At 36.0% G+C, this 18,781-nt stretch overlaps 2 protein-coding genes and 1 long non-coding RNA gene across 8 annotated transcripts; 2 read left to right on the top strand and 1 right to left on the bottom strand.

Moving 5' to 3' along the window:
- The first annotated feature begins 2,581 nt into the window (after positions 1–2,581).
- Positions 2,582–5,715, top strand: LOC103947298 (alpha/beta hydrolase domain-containing protein 17B-like). The gene is made up of 6 exons (XM_009358193.2): positions 2,582–3,363; positions 3,552–3,588; positions 3,980–4,216; positions 4,318–4,365; positions 4,702–5,147; positions 5,236–5,715. The coding sequence occupies exons 1-6, from the start codon at positions 3,062–3,064 to the stop codon at positions 5,306–5,308; spliced, it is 1,143 nt and encodes a 380-aa protein (XP_009356468.2). The 5' UTR covers positions 2,582–3,061; the 3' UTR covers positions 5,309–5,715.
- A 2,843-nt stretch (positions 5,716–8,558) lies between these two features.
- Positions 8,559–14,519, bottom strand: LOC103947299 (primary amine oxidase-like). Of its 4 annotated transcripts, none has more exons than XM_048571876.1 (5): positions 13,168–14,519; positions 12,835–12,948; positions 11,811–12,361; positions 11,509–11,724; positions 8,559–8,971 (listed from the first exon to the last, which is right to left on the bottom strand). In XM_048571876.1, exons 1-4 carry the CDS (start codon positions 14,473–14,475, stop codon positions 11,514–11,516), a joined length of 2,184 nt encoding a protein of 727 aa, XP_048427833.1. In that variant the 5' UTR covers positions 14,476–14,519; the 3' UTR covers positions 8,559–8,971; positions 11,509–11,513. The 4 variants fall into 4 exon arrangements, with proteins under 4 accessions (XP_048427833.1, XP_048427831.1, XP_048427832.1 ...); XM_048571874.1 differs by lacking the exon at positions 8,559–8,971 and adding an exon at positions 10,784–11,137; XM_048571875.1 differs by lacking the exon at positions 8,559–8,971 and adding an exon at positions 11,235–11,325.
- A 1,031-nt stretch (positions 14,520–15,550) lies between these two features.
- Positions 15,551–18,781, top strand: LOC108867232. Of its 3 annotated transcripts, XR_007253736.1 has the most exons (6): positions 15,568–15,698; positions 15,799–15,888; positions 16,232–16,268; positions 16,359–16,501; positions 17,536–17,604; positions 17,885–18,781. It is a non-coding gene; the product is annotated as an uncharacterized LOC108867232 (long non-coding RNA). The 3 variants fall into 3 exon arrangements; XR_007253734.1 differs by lacking the exon at positions 15,799–15,888 and having other exon boundaries at positions 15,551–15,698; positions 17,885–18,780; XR_007253735.1 differs by lacking the exon at positions 15,799–15,888 and having other exon boundaries at positions 15,568–15,683; positions 17,885–18,780.

Genomic DNA, 18,781 nt, shown 5'->3' with positions numbered 1-18,781 from the left:
AAAATAGCTAGGTTTGAAAATGATAAATTATTTTTTTCCTCATATTTGAAAGTTTAGACTTTAAAATTTGTATAGAAAAATGTAATAAATACCAAAACGACGCTCGTCAAATTATAACTCTAATTTTCTGCACCAATTTTATCTCTAGTCTCAGTGGTGGAGCTTCATGGAGGGATAGACAAATTTCGGCTCATACTATTTTTTATTTTTATATTTCTAATATTTCCAATGGGCATTACCTATTTCAACCCCAATGTTAATCAAAACCTCCACCCTTACATCCAACGTCCTAGCTAGTGGTGTAATAACTGATCACCATGGTCTCACAAAATCATGAGTTTGCATATTCTAAATATTTTAACCATAATTATGGTTGTTTTTGTTATTTAAATAATGTAACATATGCAGAAAAAACCAAAAACAATGCATTGGATCAAATTAAGAGAATAAGAAACATCCATATATATATATATATATATATATATATATATATGCGCGCTGCATGTAGTAGATTTTTTAATCACTGCTCTCTTTGCATATAATTAAGTGCTCGCAAATATGTTCAGAACATATGGACTTGTGTTAGGGTTTAAGAACTAATTAATTAGAATATAATTAAAGGGGTTTCATCGATCCAACGAAGTCTTTCAGTGGGTGTCCCTCGTCTAAAGTGTAACTCTCATTTGTTTTTAACTTTTACCCTAGGGATAGCAACTCATCAAACAACCTCTAAATATGTAAATTTCTCCAAAGTCGGAATTTGTGCAAACGTTACGTGGGTGCATGGTATTTTGCGTATAGCTAGCCACAATCATGTGCTGCATGCCACCAAATTCTATATCTTTATTCAATGAAACAATATAATTTTTGCATGAATGATATAATTCTCAAACAAAAAAAAATAAAAATAAAAATTGAAAATTGAAGTATAGAATTGTAGAACCTTACCGGTTATCAATTGTTTTTCCTAATGCTATTCATACATTCTTGTTTTTATCATTTACACATCTTTGTAATTTTTATTTATTAATCTTCTTTAATTTATTCGATCCGATGATAAAAAATTAAGAGAGAAATGTAAAAGTAAAATTGAGTATGCGGATAGAACCACCCTTGCAAGATGCATGGTACGAGCCAGCAGAAAAGGAATTGAGATTTCAACATTAATTAGGTCTACATTGGTTGAAGAATCATTCAATATTAGATCAAATAATTAGGTACCATGAATCATTGAAATTAATGAATTAAATTTTTGCTTTTCTGTTTATGTGAATCCATGCATTTATGTATTTGCTAATCTTCTTGTCAAGTAAAAAGTTTATTATTGATAAGGGAGGGAAGAGAGTTCAACACTATTACAATAACTTAGAGGGGGGTAAAGTTTGGAATCCGGGACGCATGAGTGGAAACCCAACACTCTATCTATTAGAATATTGGACCGCATGCAAAAATCCAAGTAAATTAAACAAGTGAAAAATAGTTTAATTCCTTGCATTTGAAAAATCCAAGTAAATTATGAAGGTGATTTAGTCTTTAAAGGGTAGGGATTTCACATCTCCGTTTTCTTTTGCACCCTTCTTCTTATTTTTATTTCATAATTTTCTTTTGATTTATCTAATTTCAAATTTCAAGTGCTAGAAAACAGAGAGGTGTATGCAACTTTGCATGATGAGAAAAAGAGAATGTAAAAATTACTTTTATTTATCTCGTCAGAAATAAATTATAGCTCAAATAGTTAAAATCACTTGCACTTATTCTAATATCGCTTGTATTGGTGATATCGTCATCTCGTTTGTGTTTGGGCTGATGGGCTGATGGGCCTCGTTATGCATACTAGTATTTGGGCCTTGATAGGTGTAAAAGTGGGTTGTGGTAAAAGTAAATAATAGTCCAACATGCAATCATTTGATGTTCCCTCAGCCATCCCCCACCCGGCCACCCACTCATTTTATTTTGCTTATTTTTCATCAATTACCCCAGAAATTCATCATTCATTTCACTTTTGCATTTTGGCTCTCTCAATTTTTAATTCTGCTGGGTTGGTCTGCAATGGAAGTCATAAGTTCATAATTAACCGGAATTCTGTGGATTTTTTAAGAGCAAACATTCAAAATATTTTTTTTTCAAATTAAATATTTCTACTTAAAACATCTCTCTCACAAACAAATTTTTATTTTTTTAAAGAACATATTTGCCAACAATTCATTCATTTCCCAAGGAACTCCTACTAGAAACTCTTTGTGTTTGAATAATAAGTTTAGTGCTTATGATCAGAACTGTTTATAATATGAATCACTACGTAAAGATCACGACTACAAAAAATGAATTAAAACTATGGCCGTTTAGTCAATCTATTGTAGCAAATACATAGACGGTTCGTAATGTTTTTACTAATTTCGTTATTTTGTTTTTATACAGTTTCATGACCAAACGACCTTATTTTTAATTAATTTTTTGAAGAGACAATCTTTATAAAGTGATTTATAATATAAACGATTCTGATCATAAATACAAAATTCTATAAATCGGTAACAAACAATTTTAAGTAGAAACTCATGTTCATCATTTCAGTAGCCAAATATTATTCTTTTCCGTTTATTTCAAAGAAATCAACGTATCACAATCCATTTATTAGTTGTAAAATGGTCTCGTTGATTTTAGTTTTACGAAAATAAATTCAAGGGACGATTTTGAGGCAATTGATTTGCAAAAGTTTTGCTCTTTCTTTTTTTTTTTTTTTTCTTTCTTTTTCCCTTTGATTTTCTTTTTTTGTTGTCCCGTATGATTATCCGACAAGAATTCCTTGCTCTATATCTCTTTGTCGTGCCCTTCAAATCTTTCTCTCTTAAAACAGGAATTAATTCAAACACTTTTATCTCTAAAAACCCAAATGGAAAACCTTTTTTTTCTTTTCAAGAGAATTCAAACACAAATCTTTTAAAGCTGCATGCTTTAAACTCCTATATGATTCAAATATTCTCATAAACTTTACCATGCACTACAATTCTCTCCAGACCACTTAAATAACACCCTCTGTCAAAAAATTTCCACGGATAAAAAAATGGGGTCTGCAACATCGTCTATGGCTGCAAAGTTTGCATTTTTCCCACCGGACCCTCCGTCATATGACACGTACGTCGACGAACCAACCGGAAAAATGAGGATCTCCAATGTTCTTCCCCGAGACGACGTTGATGTGGTGGGGCTGAGCACAAAAAAAGGGAATGAGATTGTGGCCATGTATGTCAAAAATCCATGTGCTTCACTCACTCTTCTGTACTCCCATGGAAATGCTGCTGATCTTGGTCAGATGTACCACATTTTCACTGAGCTTAGCCTTCATCTGGGTGTCAATCTCATGGGGTCAGTCTATATATATTATATCAGTTTTCATATGTTTTTTCTTCTAATATTTTCCAAAAATGATTTATGTGCAGAATTATTCATTTTTGGCATTTAAATTAAATAAATCAAACGAAAATCATCTCGTTGTTTCTATGTTGCTTATCCAGATTAGTTTTGATTTTTTTTTTCTTGTGCTATATTTGCAGGTACGATTATTCTGGCTATGGACAATCTTCAGGAAAGGTATAACCTGCCTATAGTTAGCTAGTTCCTATATAAATTTCTGTAACTAAATCAATTGTGTCAAATCCAGTGTTTAACTGAACACGTGTCACTATTTGACATTACCTAATTTGGCATGTTCTGAATCCCGATTATTTCGTAAAGAACTGTTTGTTTACTTCTTTGTTCTGGATTGGGAAAAACAACAGTACCATTAGCAATTTGATGGTCCCAAGTTTATGGATAGATTACTTCCATATCCCGGGGGTAAATCCCCTCTTTTTTTCGCTCATCAGTTAGGTAGGACAAGTGAGAAAGCGAAAAAGAAGATGAGACATATTCCGGGACATAAGAGGTTATTTCTCCAATTTTGTACCATATTGATGATAATGTGCCTTTTACTATCAACTAGCCAAGTGAGCAGGACACATATGCAGACATAGAGGCAGCATACAAATGCCTTGAAGAGAAGTTCGGTGTAAAGGAGGAAGATGTCATTCTGTACGGACAGTCAGTTGGAAGCGGACCTGCTTTGGATTTGGCCGTTCGTTTGCCTAACTTGAGGGCTGTTGTTCTTCACAGTCCAATATTGTCCGGCCTCCGAGTAATGTACCATGTCAAGAAAACATTCTGGTTTGACATTTACAAGGTTTAAACCTCGTACTTTTCCACTTTTATTGAACAAGACCAGATTTTTCGTGGACTGGATTATCGAATTCTGTTATTGAATATGCTTTGCTTCTGGTGTAGAATATCGATAAGATCCCACTTGTCAGTTGCCCAGTTTTGGTGATACATGTAAGTCTTCATCTTTATTTCTATGTGGTGATTTAATTACTTACAAAGTTACAATATGCATGGATTCCGACTATGGAACAAACGTCTTTTCAATAAAGAACTAATGGAAATTTTTGCTCTAATCCTACCACATCTTTTAGCACTTGAATAGTTGCAGTTTTGGTAATTCATGCATGTCTTCATCCACTAGTTCTTTATAGAATAGGCGTTAATCTTTTAATAAAGAACGGACATCCTGTACAAGAGAATTTATGTTCCAACTATAGCCTTGGAGTTCTCTAACCTACCACATTTCTTGGAATTGAATCCCAAACTCTTTTTGTTAAAATGTTGTAGGGAACTGAAGATGAAGTTGTGGATTTCTCCCATGGAAAACAGCTGTGGGAGCTTTGCAAAGAGAAGTATGAACCTTTGTGGCTCAAAGGAGGCAACCATTGTAACTTGGAACTCTATCCAGAATACTTGAGGCATCTCAGGAAGTTTATATCTGCCATAGAGAAATTACCCCGTCTTCGAAATTCAACCGAACAAAGCGCAGATCAATCAGAGTCTCCTCTGAAGATTGAAGACATCGGGGACAAGGCAAGATCAAGCACTGACTTAAGGGACAAGTCTAGGTCCAGCACCGGGAAGCGAGACAAGTCTAGGCTAAGCACAGACAGTAGAGAAAGATCAAGTACAAGCACTGAAAAGAGAGAGAAGTCAAGAAAGAGCACCGATCGGTCTGGAAAGTTGAGGAGCAGCACAGATCAGTCGGAGAGGGCTAGAAATAGCTTCGACCGGTAAGTTGATTATCGATGAATCTATGTTTTCTTTTCCATTTCGTCTACAGTTTTTGTTAATGCTGACTATTGAAATCCATGGTGGTAGATTGGGAGATATGGTGAGGTCAGTTGGATTGTGTAACGTTGATTGTCTGAAGCAGGCGGCTTTGGAGGCTTGAGTGCTCTCATCCTTCGGATTGCAACTAGTTTATAGACCACTACATGTTTGGTTGATGGGATGTTTGGCTCAAGGGAAATTGTAACAGCTCACCGAAGCTCCGCTCCTCGTGGGGTTTACCTTTCTAATCCAATCCAATCCGATCCTAAGCACCAAACGTTTGACCCTCGAGACTATCCTAGTCTCTTGTGATTTGTTTTCTTCTGAATTTTTGAATGTTTAACTGCAGAAGTTAAATTATACATTGACCATGTTGGAATCGTTATGTCACTTCACTAAAAAGCTATGTTTCAGATTGTCTTGGTTGAAAGAGTTGAGTTGACAAAAGGTGGGGGAGAGTTGCCAAAAACTAATTAGACCCTAGAGTTTTTACTTCTCAGCTCTTGAACTTAAATTGGTATTTAATTGCTAATACAATCAGACAAACGTTTACTAGCTCAATTTGTTAAAAATATTCACTTCTGCATTCATGTTTGATTCTCCTCTTCCCTAATGTTACTTATATCAAAAGAACAAAATTGCAAGTACGTATACAAGACAAGGCCGATTGGCGACTATTTTTGGATTTTGGTCATGCTATATAAATTAGTGGTCCTTGCAAAGGTTTTACTTGGTAAACTCTGGTCTTATATTGGGATTGGAATTTTGATCTGGTACTGATGAATTGCACGATGACAGTTAAAGAAGGTTGAAATACCTCTGTGAGTCGTTTCCGCCTCTCGAAGAATGGACTGACGTGACGAAGTCACCAATGAGCCCTTTTTCAAAGTGAAAGAAAAATGGAAAATACAGAAGATAAAGTTGAAGGTAGAATGGCGGATAATATCTAGGCCTCACAAACTCCATAGAAGAAAACTCGGAGTCCAAACAAAACGTAAAACCTCCAAAGTGTTGTACTTTCTAGAACACTCCACTCTCCCTACTTAGAACATCCCCAATGGGGGCTTTATCCTCCATGAGCCTACCATATTTCTAGTCTTAGCGAGAAATTTCATCTCCAATGAGCCAGAAAATAGGGCTAGATCCATCACTGGGGCTAGCAACTTTCTTTTTTGGGTAGCATAAAATCAGGCTACATCTAACCCCAAAAAACAGTGGGTCTCACAAAAAAAGTAGAAACCCATATGAGCAAAATTCTATCACTCTCCCTCCACTTGCAAGTACACTTATACTCTCCTTTTATTATTTTTTTAATTCTTTTTTCTTACTTATTTTTCTTGCAATTTGGCTAATTAATGATTGTTTTAAATTTCATAAGAATTAAAATTTCAAATTGATATAACATTCATGGGCATTGATCGGTGAAATTTTCAAATATTTTTTTTCAAAATTGTATGTGTGTTAGGTAAATTGTTGTGTTATACATGAAAATCAAATTATTTTAGAGGGCAAAGTGGGAGTTTGTTTCTTTCAACAAATGAGATTAAGATAAAGGAATTTAATCCAATGAACGATTCATAAGTGATGAAATCAAACTTTGTCACGATTTAAACTTTTTAGGTTGAAGGGTTCATATAAAAAAAAAAAATTAATTAAGATAGCACGTCCAAAAATCAACTTAAGAAAAGCTAACAAAAAAAAAAATCGCTGAATCAAATTACTATATAAATAAATATATATAGCCCCATATAGAGCCCGAAAGATATAGCCCATCATTGAGAGATATTCTTTTATAAAGCCCCAAAGATTCCTCGAAGCTCTAAAATGGGCTATATCCACCACTTTTCTAGCCCCATATAGAGCCCCTCACTGGAGATGCTCTTACAAGCTGTGATGAAAGAAACTTTGCGCTTGCACCCAGCCCTGCCTCTGTTAGTCTCTCATTGCCCAAGTGAAACATGCATTGTGGGAGGCTACACTATTCTGAAAGGGTCTCAGATTTTCATCAATGTTTGGGCCATACTAGAGACCCTTCGATTTGGGAAAACCCGTTGGAGTTCAATCCGGAGAGGTTCTTGGACACCAAATAGGACTACAGTAGGAAGGACTTCAACAAATTTCCATTTGGTTCGGGCAGAAGAATATGTGTTGGGATTGCAATGGCTGAGAGCATGGTGATGCATTCACTTGATACACTTCTGCATTATTTCGATTGGAAATTGCCAGAGGGAGAGAAGTTGGATCTTTCTGAGAAGTTTGGGATTGTGTTGAAGAAGAAGCTTCCTTTGGTTGCCATCCCAACTCCAAGGTTATCAGATCCAGCACTCTATGAGTAGAACAATGCTGCTATCAAATTCCTTAAAATACTTCACTTGTAATAATTAATACCAACTTAAGCACAAAAATATTTCTCAAAAGCTGCATGTTTACGATAATGTTCTCTTGTGAGATATTGGTATATCAATTATGAATTTATACCGAACTTTTGTTCCTAGATATTTCTAGGTATAAGAGCATTTGTTTTGAAAACCTCAAGCTTATGTTCCTCTTTCTACGATTTTCTTTTCTCAAGCATTTCTAGATTTGACTTGTTTTATTTATCTTCTCTGTTAAAATGATGAAAAATGATATTTCAAATTGCTCAAGTCCGAAGGGTAGTACTAACCCCCAATAAAACTCGGGAAAGCTAAGTTACACATTAAATGAATATCAAGAATCTTCTTAAATAGAATTAGTCGATGCCTCTATTAAGAAGATTTTGAATAAATTGTTTTAGTAAAAAGGTTTAACATTAGGATTTGGAGGTAACTTGAATGTTGTTAAATGAATCTATTTGTTGGTTTATATAAAAATAGATGTAGCATGATTAGGGTAAAAATATTGTTAGTCGATTGGCGGTATTATTTTATTATCTTGTTTTGAACAAACAATATTATCTTCACAATAGATTAGCAATAATATGATTCAAATTTATTTTTGACGAGAATCGAATATAAGGTCTCTCACTAACAAGTGAAGAGGAATACCACTAAACCGTTGTACTAAATGGCAAAACATGCTTAATTTATTTTTACTCAAATGATACCGCTGAAATTAGTATCTTTGATGTTATCAATAACTAGAAAAAAGAAATGGAAGCTTTAAGTTTAAGGGAGTGTATTGTATATGACTCTTAGGCCTCGTTTGGCAACTCGGATTATACAGACTATTTTAGTCGGATAGAACAAATAGTCTAGTACTGACTAAATTAGTCGGGCGTTTGGTGTTATGTCAGATTAATTTGTCCATCGCATAATACGTTGGACTATAATTATTATTTTTTTAAATCACATAATAATTGTTGTTAAAATGAAAAAACGGAGAAAAACAGAAGTAAAAAAAAAGTAATTAAATATCATTAAGACAAAATTAAAAAAAAAATTAGAAAAAAGGGAAGGTGCAAACCCAGGTCTCTTCCCAACGTGCCTTCCTTTCTTCACCATCTTACCCAAGCTTCAAATTACACCCTTCCATACGAACCCACTTCCTCATTTCTTCAATCACCCAAAACCCACATCGATTCACCAACCAAAACAACTATTGATTAAATTGAAGATCCAAGTTGATGAAGAAAAGAAATCAATTTGTGGCATTGTCCGAGTTAACCGAAACCGTCGGAGTTGGATCCAACGATGTCGGTGACGGAAGATGATTGAGTTGCTAAGCTTGTTGTTGTTGACGATCGATCGGGCTTCTTGATCTCAACTACCTCTTCGTCCACATCGTCGTGCTTTGACGTCGACGACTGAAATGTGACGGAAAAAGAAGCGATTAATAATACCAAGCTTTTGGGTTGTATTAATTGTCCAGTGTCAACCGTACTAAATTTGATAGATGGTATAATTAAGCGGGTGCTTATTTAATATGAGATTGCACCAAACAATGGCTACCATATTATTAATCCTCTCCGGTGCTTAATATGATGTGCCAAACTAGACTTTAAATTCAAGTGTATTCAATCCTGGTTTTGTTGGAGACTAATACAAGTCACCCTGTATTGAATAAAGTTTTTTTTTTATGACTTTTAAAAAGTCTACAAAAATCTTGTAGTATTATATTATGACTTTTTTACCAACCTACAAAAGTCTGGATGTATTCAATATTTCATTCATTTTAAAGGATTTTAAAAATGGAGTTTTAACGAAACACTTCCGGTACTGTTCACTTTTAACGAAAAACCACATTTTTACCTTTCCCTGGTACTATTCACTACACCTTTATTTGTCATTTTTCATTAAAACTAAAGTTTTTTTTAGACTTTTCGTTAGTTTTTCATTTTAAAAAAGTCATGGACTTTCAGAGACTTTGATGTGTTTTATGGTATACTTGTTGTCATAATAAATCCAACCTCTCCTCCTAAATTTTTGATGGATTTTGTTTTATTACTTCTAATGATTACTCCACCACCCGCTGCAATAAGAATCAGATATCTCCACTTCTGCAACACCATGTCGTCACCATTGATACCGCTACCATCACAATCATCTCACTTCTTCTACTAGCACCTTGTCATACAATCATCACCGTGTCACAAGCTCCTAGAACCTTATTTAAGCCTCCACCGATACAACCAACATGATCGCCACTTGAAATAATACCATGTTAACTTACCCGCCACCGCCACTCCCTCCACTACCTCTACTACCACCACATTGTCACAACCATCATCATCATAACCTTCTGCGACCACTTTATCGTCGCCGCCCCCGCCTATGACTGTTGACACTGCCATCATCATGATCACCACCTTTACTCCCCTCTTATATGCCCATCCCCACTGCATCCCAACTCCACCACTCTAGCACGACATTAGAAACACACAATTTACAAGAATTTGGAATAAAAAGATATAATGTTTATGGGTTGAAGATTCTTTCATATGTCTAACAATTTTGGTCATATCAGGAAAAAGTAAATTACATAAGTGTAACATTACTTACTCCTAATTGGTTTCTTAACCAAAAAAGAGGTATAATTATTACAAAGTTTGTTAAATTCCCTTGAACTCTAAAAAAAGTCGAGCATTAAACTCTCAAAAATATATAGGAGTCTATCAAGAAAAAGTGTGTGGATATCAATAAAAGTCTATGAATTCTACTAAAGTCTTGTCACATAAAAAAGGTTGGAGCTCTGCTCTTACAGAAGAATTTTCATGCAAAAGTGATGTTGGTATATCTTAGTCGATCACGTACTACTTTATAATATATTTTGTGTATATATAAGCATATCAATGTTGAATATAAGTTCCACATTAGGGAATTAAGAAAATAAAATACGATATATAAGTTTATGATTTCACTCTTAATAACATCGAAATATTTTGTAATAAAATTCAACATTACAATATTAGTATGGTTAGGAGTGAATCAAATGATCCGTCTCTTTGAATTTCTGACAAATCGATCGCATTATTAGAAAATATAAAACTTGAGATATATTTGGAAATTTAGAACTTGAGACCTTGTCCAAGTAGGTATCTGATACCACTAGAAAAATCAAGTATGGAGGTAGGCATGCATAGAAATGATGGTACCATTTAGACAACCCTAGGTCATCACCACCATGTTAACCTGCCGAAACAGCCGGTCTGTCCATTTTTATTCCGCCAGGTTAACCAACCAAACACAAAATAACGTCTCACACTAACCAAATTAGCCAAACCGTTGCGATTCCTCCACAGAAAACAGCAGGAAAAAACAGGCTAACCACCCTTCTAAAGGATGGGATCGTGATGAAAACACCAAGACGCACACAGAGATGCATAGAAAAAGAAAGAAAAACAGAGAATAAAAAAAGAGGAGAGAGCTAAATGAAAGATGCTTCTAGCATCTTCTCCACAAAACCCGATAGCCACGCACGTGCAACACACATGACCAAGGGCAGAATTAGCACCAATGCACAAACTTCAACACTGAAAATTGCAAGTTGCCACAGAAAAGAAAGTTAAAAAAAAAAAAAAAAATCAGTTGAAAATCATAATGAATGAAGGGCTAATGCGATGGGAGGTGAGTGGGTTGTGGTTTATTATTAAAATAAGATAAATCATTATAAGAAAGTACTTTTATAGTAAAAATTAGCACCAATGCACAAACTTCAACACTGAAAATTGCAAGTTGCCACCGAAAAGAGAGGTAAAAAAAAAAAAACCCCAAAATTAGCATCAAAGCTAATTTCATCGAAAACCCCAAAGTGGGCACATATGGAGGAAACTTTCCACAAGCAACTCATCATAAATACATCTTTGAGGTTAAAGCAACGGATTTCATGTGGAATGCGCTCTACCTTAATTAAGCTGAAGCGGCAGCCGTGCAAACGGGTAGATCTGTGGCAACGTTAGGCGGAGTCCGAAGTATGGGGTTACTCTCAAAGAAATTGACAGGTTTGATATCGAAGCTAGATGACACAGTTGGCATTATAGGGAAGTCTTCTTGACAGGGTATGTGATGAAACCCTAATGTGTACCAAACCACAATGTCCTTGTTCTCGATTGGTCGGTCCCTACAATATCAAAATGAATCGAATTGTATCAGTATTGTGTACATGTGATCAGTAAATTCAATGCAAATAAATGAGTATGTAGGTACCTGTTAGACCACACGGCAAGCGTATCTTCACCCGTGCTTTGGTCTACAAACAACCCACCCGCCCATTGTTCACTCCTATTGTATGGGGTAACCCAAATTTGATTGTTTGTAAAAGCACCTCTCTTTTGGGGAGGGTCGTCAAGATCAAGCAAGCTAGCAGCAGTGCCACCGGGAACCAACTTGTACCCTACAGGGTTTCCAATCCGTGTCTTTTTCGACGGGTTGATCACGTGGAATTCGGACGGGTCGTAGAGTTTGAGCTTAATCTGTGCATCTTTCTCAGTTTCGGCAACGGTTTTAGTAGCTTTCAAGTAGCTTTTCCTTGGTGATTCAGTTGGGGGGTTAGACTGCCTTTGGAGATTCACCTTCATAAAGGAGTTATCTGAGCCGTCCACGTCCATATCAAGATGAAATGTGACGTAATGATCGTGAATAACGCCAATAACGTTCTCCGACAAGAGGGTGCCATAGAGATTCTCTGGGCTAGATGAGACTTGGTTCATGTTCTCATAGGAGGTGCCTTTCACCATCAAAATGCCACTAAGTCCAACCTATATGTTTGTTGCACACACGTATTATATGTAGTATTAACAATCTTAAAAAACAAAATATTATGGTGAATTTCCATAAAAATACAATAAATGACAGGATTAGTCCATCGGTAAATTCTAGTTATTCAAGTTTGTAAGACTCATAAATAACAATCTTAAAATACAAAATATTATGGTGAATTTCCATAAAAATACAATAAATGACAGGATTAGTTCCCCGGCCAATTCTAGTTATTCAAGCTTGTAAGACTTATAAATAAACGACCACAATCAAAGATATTCATGCTTACGAGACTCATAAATTAGAAACAACCACAATCAATCAGGTGATACGCCATGCACTATTAATCCTAATTACACTCTAAGAGAACATACATACATATATATATATATATCAGGATTTTAATCAAACTCAAAAGGAAACATAAAATGCAAAAATGATTGTAATTATAGGAGAAGTAATCACCACTAACCTTAACTCTGATTAGCCCGTCTGTTTGGAACTCCCAGTCGACGATATAATCATAGTTAGCAACTGATGCTGCCATTCTAACTACCAAGGTCACCTTTGGCCTCACTTCCCTAACCTGTCACAACGCATTATTTTTGTACTAATTATATATTATCATCGCCAATGCTATTTACTTGCATAAAACCGATACACTTGCTAAATTTACCTAATATACTAAATATTTTGTTTAATAGAAATGAAATTGCATGTATAGATGAGTCTTACTTCTATTCAAAATATTAATAATGTAACATAAAACTAATAAACACGATATATGTAACATTAAGTTCCTCACCTCCATGCCCGTTATTGGACACTCTGTGTGCCGCCACCCGATATCGCCCGCATAGCTCTCGAATATGCAAACCATGTTTGATCGGACGTATGGTTTTCCATCAGCTGCCGCAAACACACCATCCATATAGTAGGCGTTACGCGGACAATCGTTAAGCGGCTCCAGAGGCATTCCCTGTAACCCGAACCCGTATTCGCCGGCATCCATATAGGTCTTAAAGTACCACGCATCGGTGGGGTCCATGTAAGGCACAAACAACTCTGACGTAAACCCTTTGTACATCACATCCCTCAACTCCCCGGTATCCGGATCCCGGACTTTGGCCCGGGATACAATGACGCCCGCCCTGGCGTCAGGCTTCAAGTGAAATTCCCAATTTGCCCATTTGACCAAATGATCATTTTCTACCGTAAAACTCGGCCCATCCGGCTGTTCTATAGATATGGGCTTGATCACCTTTTTCACTTGATCGGGCCTTTGGGCTGAGTACCTATAATCTGTATTGGCGGCCTTCGGTATGGGGATGCTCCTGCCCTTATCCGAAATCTCCAGCACTTGTTTGGTGTCCAGGTCAACGAGAACAGTTAACCCTTCGATTGGACGCATGTAGAAGTTCACAGTATCCTTGGTGGAGTAGCACTGCACCTTAATCAACCTCCTGTTCTCGTCGGCCACGCCGTACCACCCCGTGGAAAGCGGGAGACACCTCAGGTCCGCCAGATCGACCCCGCGCTCGACGATCGTACGGTTGAAATCAGCGTTCTTGAGGGGGCTGAACGTGGCAGCGGTCAGCTCCTCCAGCGTCATCGTCGGGTAACCGTAGTGGGAGCCGGTCTCGTGAACGGTCACCTCGGACGTGGTCAGGTCGACGGTTAGCACGAGCGACTTGCTGTCGACACGTGCGACAATAGAGGCCTTTCTGGGGAAGAGAGCGTCGCCGTGCTTCCATCCGAGGACGAGGGACTTGTCGGGCTCCTGGAGCTCGACGGAGTGGAGCGCGTAGGAGGAGGTGGAGGTGAAGAGCGCGTGGGAGTTGAGGATGGTGCGGACGGCGTTGAGTTCTTGGATGGTGAGGGGGTCGAGAGGGTGGTGGGGGGTGTCGGAGCTGTGGTCTTTGAGGCGGCGCGTTGGGATATGGGGTTTGGATTGGATGCGGTTTTTGGAGGAGCACCAGGCGGAGTTTGTTGTGCAGTCGAGGAGGTCGGAGGCGTACGGCGGCGCGTAAGGGAGGTGGGACCAAGTGAAGAGGAGGATTAGGCTTATGCAGAGGGAAAGGGAGAAAAAACGCAGGAATCTCCGACCTTCCATGGATTCTGTGTTTCAGAGTTTGAGTGAGAGTGAGAGAGAGATCGTAAATAATGACACGCTAGCTGAGAGCTGGGTTGAAATAGAGGGCATAGTTGGGTACAGGATAAGCGGCTGATGACACGAGGAAGATTCCAAACAAAAAGACGAAAAATATTAGAGAATTAGAATATGCAAAAGTCGATTGTTGTGCATAACCGATCACCCATGCACTTGTTCATGTACTGCACGGTGACGTAACGTAACTTTCTTGGCTATCACAGACTATGAATTTTCGAGGGCTGAAATTATATTCTATGGATACCAAAACCTAAAATTCTGGTTACTGTTCTAGGATAGTGCGGCTCAAAATACTACCCAAGTTAGTCTTCAGATATTACTTTTTGTTTTTTTTACAGTAAAATTCCAAATTTGTCCTTTCTATTCACCCGTTTCTCCATCTGCAGAGTCTTTCCTTTACACTATGTTTGGATGAGGGAAATAAACTTGGAATTTTGATAAAAGTCAGAATTTGTAAATTGACATGCACCAATTTCTTTGTTTGGATTCATAAACATAGAAATTTAGAATTTCCGCGTGGAAAAAAAACTTGGAATTTGAGACCTCCAATTCCCAAGTTCAAATTCCATGTAAATAGGTGTCATTTCCCAATTTCTACGATTGAGAGTTTAAAAATAACAAATTCCGCATTCAATTCCATTGTTCTTTTAGGTTAGCCAAACAAGAAAATTTACAAATTCTAGAATATAAAATCTCGTCATTTCAATTTCCGTCATTTTTAAATTCCTTAGTAATCTTAAATTTCTTCATCCAAACATAATGTTAGTCTTTTCTTAATTCTTTAAACCTATGTATAGCTGGTGGGCAGATCAAAAAATATTAAACAAATGTGATTAAAACCAGACCACGTGATTTTGTGGCACAACACAAAATAAAAATTTATACCTTCTTGATTTTTTAAACTCACGTATAGATAGTGGGAAGACCAAAAAAATATTAAAACATGTGATACACAGTGAATTTACCCTGCTTTTTGTTCCGTTTCCCATATCCATTTCTGTTTTTTTTCTATTGTTCCGTTTCCAACCTCTTCTTAGTTTTTTCTTTCCGTTCACTTATTTGATATGTGCGCGCTTATTTGGTTTCAAGAAACACTCATGTCCCAATTTTGAGGCTTTCATGCGCAGCTTTGCAAGCCCTTTGTGTTCAAGGTGTGTATATACAAGGTATATATTGATTTCATTTATCCAGATCCTATTTGTTCGGGTTTGTTAATTTTTCCTCTATTTTTATGAAATTGATTGATTAATTTTCGTTCGTTTTCAGTTTATGGCGAATTTGTGGTTTGTTGTTCTCAACTGTTGTCTTCTGCAGTTCGCAACTCTTTCCTTCCTTGGAGAACCTTGCATGCATTTTGTGAGTTTTTTTTTTCAGATTTTTATCTTGGTTTCAAAAAAAAAAAAAATTCTTCTGTTTTATTTAAAAATATTTAAGCTTGGTTCGATTACGTTATGTGCCTTAACAAACCTTCAGTTGCTTAGCTTAGGACAGAATAATATGTCGATTAACAACTTCCGCTCCGCAAGCCAACACTCTCTCTTGCTTGCTTAATCTTACAAATTTGACGATATTATCTTTGAGAGAATCCATTAGAAAAATTAATCTTTTGTTTCTCCGATACTTGATTTTGGTGGTTTGTTTCTACTGATCTTTTGTTTCTTGGGCTTATTGCACTTCTTTTTCGTTATTTTTGGTGCAGATATGAAGATGATTTGTAAAGATGCTGTGATTTCATGGTAAGTTTCTTTGAACGGATTTGAGAATTTGGGAAACGTAATGTTTCCTCTGACTTGGTTTATGAATTCTGATATATAATCATATTTTAGAGTTTTCTATTGGGGAAACGTAAGGACCCGATTATCCTACATCGAAAAAATAGCGGCAGCGGGTCCTATTTAAAATGAATCTAATTGAAGAGACTAAGGATTGGGCACCTTTCACAAACTGCAGTACTACTACTCTTGCTGAGGTCGATTTCTTTTCCTCTCTGCTCTCTGAATCTTCATAAATTGCTTTTATGTGCATTTTTTTTTTGTTCATATTTAAAATTCATCTAATTGAATATTTGTAACCAAAAGGATTAATTTTTCTAATTGCCCAATTTTGCAAGTTTTGCATCATTGGAACATCAGGTCTATGTCATTGCTTTACCTAAGGTAGTTGAAATGTACAGACAATATCTTAGCTTTTAGTTTTTTTCTTCTTTGGCTGCTTAGAGATTATGTGTCATGAGCCTGGCTTTTCATAGTATAGCAAAAATTTGCATCTTTTTGTAAGCTATGAATTCAGCTTTTGGCTTCCTTGAACTCAAAATATAACATTTCAAGACTTATGTTGGTATGAAATTGTAATTCCTCACCCGTCATTACATTTTTTAACAGGGATTTCAATTCATAGAACATTAAACTGCATAAATTTGAAAAAATCTACTTTTACAGATGGTAAAATCTTGGATTGCCAATTGAGGATATAGTTGCAATTTTGAATTCAGTCTACTTTCCGTGCACATGTGGTATGTATGTATGTTTGCACTGAAATCTCCAAAATATAAAATTCCAGTTTCATTCTCTCCCTTAAGAACGTTATTACTGAAATTAAAGAATATTTTTAGTTCAGAGTATGACTGCTATGTGTTTCTTTCATTGCTAGAAACTATGAGACATAATTCTGCAGAACTTAATTGATGACCGTATGGAAGCAATGAGAGAACTCTCCGTATAATTCTTTAAATTTGGTTCAGTTTTGTCCTAGATATGCATACAATCATTATATGTGAGATAATTAGTTGCATGGATGGCTTTTAGCTGTTTGTTTGTTGATTAATTACATATGGTTCTTAAGGAATTATATATGATTTGTGAGGTTTGAGATCAATATCAATATCCATGGCCTGCCACAATCCCCAATTGTACCATATGGGCATAAATTTTGGCAAAAGTATGATTGATTCAACTACTACTTTTTGTCTTTGTTAGATTTTCTTTGTTTCACTGTGTTTTGCAGCTCATGGAATACTCTTCCCAAACTTCTGAATCAACAAGCAAGTGGACGACATAAGTTTCTAAATTACAGGTTAGTTATCCATTTTTGAAATCCTGTGCAGAATAGTTGATAGATTTACATTATTTATTGTGATTATGTTGTGTTTGCTGTGTGTTTGCTTAGCCTAATTATAAATTAGGGGTGGTTGAAAAATTGGAAATTTTATTCATGCATGTTTTTTCCCTTCTTCCCAGCATCCAGTTTGTTGTCCGGGGTTTCGGTTTTATTCATCTTAGCATCATTCACTGTATTTAATCCGGTTTCATTTTTTAAATAGACTAACATTTTTGCCATTGTGCTGTTTGTGCAGAGACATCTGTTTGTGCAGAGAGGAGATATCTCATTACAAAGAACTTAATACAGCAGAACATTTATTACTCTTAAAAGCATTATGTGAATTCCAAGCTCAAGTCGGTCCTTAATTTTCATGTATTTTTTTATTTCTTTATGTCTAGGTGGTTTACATATATGGTTTTAATGTTGGAAATTGGAAAAACTGTTTGTGTAATGTGTCCATCATGTTGTAATATTTTAATGTTGGAAACCGCTGGTTGTGAATCTTTCGGAAGAAATTAGCCCTACGAAGTAATAAAACAAGGTCATTTATATATGGAGGAATGAGATTGAATTGTTTGCTTTGCTCAGGCAATTCAGTTTAGATTAATGGATGTTATAGTACATTTTTGAAACCTAAACCCTATAGTCTATAGACTTCTCCACTATTATACAAAAACCGAAACATGTTATTGAAACTTCATTAATTAATTGATTAATTTCCCTCTTTTCTTTTCTTTTTTTCCGAATTAATTTCTCCTTTTTCTTTTCTTTTTTTCCGAATTAATTTCTACTTTATACCTATATTTTCGGGTTGGTTTAGGCTCCTTAACAATTAATTAAATTATGGGCAAGAAGATTCAAATACGAAACTACTTGCCTTAGCAATTAAGTTACAAGCTACTTGCTTTAGCAATTAATTAATTTGAGACATCTTTTTATGTTTTTTTTAACAGACGATATATCTAAACTAAGGGGGCGGGGTGGACTTAACCTCACAATAGGCTAGCAATAACGTGGTTTGAATTTGCCTTTGGTTAGCACAACTAATTGTAACAAGTGGTTGGAAATACACGGGGCACAAAGCCTAAGCATCAAGTAACCGAAATATTTTTTTCAAGTATCCAACCACTTGTATTTTGATATTTAATAT

Source organism: the organism of the source record quoted next, unplaced genomic scaffold (assembly GCF_019419815.1).
Source record: "Pyrus x bretschneideri cultivar Hongxiangsu unplaced genomic scaffold, Pyrus_bretschneideri_v1 Contig6, whole genome shotgun sequence".
In the NCBI taxonomy this organism is placed as follows: Eukaryota; Viridiplantae; Streptophyta; class Magnoliopsida; order Rosales; family Rosaceae; genus Pyrus; species Pyrus x bretschneideri.
The sequence above is the reverse complement of the archived record's forward strand: the minus strand, read 5'-3'. Positions and strand labels throughout refer to the sequence as shown.